The 1,612-nt window shown below is 34.7% G+C and overlaps 1 protein-coding gene across 1 annotated transcript; it reads right to left on the reverse strand.

Moving 5' to 3' along the window:
* Positions 1-353: 353 nt before the first annotated feature.
* LOC145045981 (uncharacterized) lies at positions 354-1,354 on the reverse strand. Its single transcript, XM_078994269.1, has 4 exons — positions 1,267-1,354; positions 1,107-1,172; positions 624-835; positions 354-536 (listed from the first exon to the last, which is right to left on the reverse strand). Exons 1-4 carry the CDS (start codon positions 1,352-1,354, stop codon positions 354-356), a joined length of 549 nt encoding a protein of 182 aa, XP_078850395.1.
* Between the last annotated feature and the right edge of the window lie 258 nt (positions 1,355-1,612).

Genomic DNA, 1,612 nt, shown 5'->3' on the forward strand with positions numbered 1-1,612 from the left:
TTTGAAATGCAATTGTTAATTGTATTTTAAATGCTCATTTAAGATGGTTTTGATTTGCAATTGAAATGTACAATGTTATTAATTGATCTGTGAAGGTTAGTACACAAAACAGATTAATTAATTACCAAAATGTGCATACTACATACACACCATTACATGCAAATTTTTAAAGTTCTTAACACAACCATCATACTAAGTTTCAAAAGACCTACAACACAAGCTTGACTTAAGTTTCAAAAGACCTACAACACAAGCATTACATGCAATTCCTAAAAAGTTCTTAACACATCTTCAAACAATTACACATGACTTTAGTTTCAAAAGACCTACAACACTAGCACCAGGTCCAATTACTAAAAATATTTTTCAGCCCCTCCAACTTCACCACTATCTCCCTGCCCTTTACATGTTCTTGAATTGTGCCCTTTGTTATGACACTTAGAACAAGTGACAGCCAGATATTTCCTGCTCAATCTACCAGCTTGGCTGTTTGGCTCATCAACACCCCTCTTTCTCTTCTTCTTAGGCCTTCCAACCTACAAATATTGATACATTATCGTTAAAATTGAATTCATTCCATGTTCACATGTTTACTATATAATTGGTCTACTTGATATACAAACCTGTGTTTTATGTTTTGGTGGAAGTAAAGTGAATGGGCAGTCACTTTTAGGCCACATTGAACATCTATTCAATGGATCAATATTGTTGAAATACATGGATTTCCATGTTGATAATCTATAGAAAGGATGGACCCATTCATCAACATGTGGGGCATTTTCACCATTTTCAATTTTGTCCCATATAGCACAAACAACATGTCTACATGGGAAACCTGTAATCTCCCAAAACCTTCAACTGCAACTTTGGTAATTCAAGTTTACCACATACTGGTCTTGCCATGTGCTTGCCACTTGATACTTTCCTACCCCCATTGTATTTAGCCATATACTAAGTTGCATCGGTCTTAATCTTTTCAAACACTGTAGTTGCAGTAGGGGTTAGAAGTCCTTCACACTTCTCGATTTCCTTTTGCACTACACATAACCTCTTCATGAGATACTCTCTAATATACTATAAGCAAGTGATAATAGGTTTATCCCTACCTTCATCTAGCTTAGAATTGAATACCTCACAAAGGTTATTCAACAAACAATCAGTATGTGCCCTTCCTGAATAATAGATATTAAGAGAAGACAATTACACATATAGTAAACACACAACAAGGAAGATTAACATTTTATAAATAAATTTCTAGAAACTTACCACTAAAGTGAGATTTAACCCAAGTGTTTGTTGGGATCTTACACACCCAAGCATGAGCCTCTTCATTGATCTTCTTCAACTCATCCATTGCTTTGTTAAAATGATTAACTGTTGTTGCTCTACCACACTCCCAAAGCTGGTCACTTAAGTCTTTTCCTTTCCATTATTTCTTCATGTTTTCCTGGATATGCATCAAATAGAACATGTGTTCTTCACTAGGGAATATCTTCTCCATTGCTGGTATTATTCCCTAAACAAAAGTCAATGTATGCAACATCAGTTACCCAAATGTATTTAGAAATGGTACTAAAAAAAGTTAGGTGATACACACCTTTTGTCTATCATA

Source organism: Lactuca saligna, chromosome 5 (assembly GCF_052625555.1).
Source record: "Lactuca saligna cultivar CGN05327 chromosome 5, ASM5262555v1, whole genome shotgun sequence".
Taxonomy (NCBI): domain Eukaryota; kingdom Viridiplantae; phylum Streptophyta; class Magnoliopsida; order Asterales; family Asteraceae; genus Lactuca; species Lactuca saligna.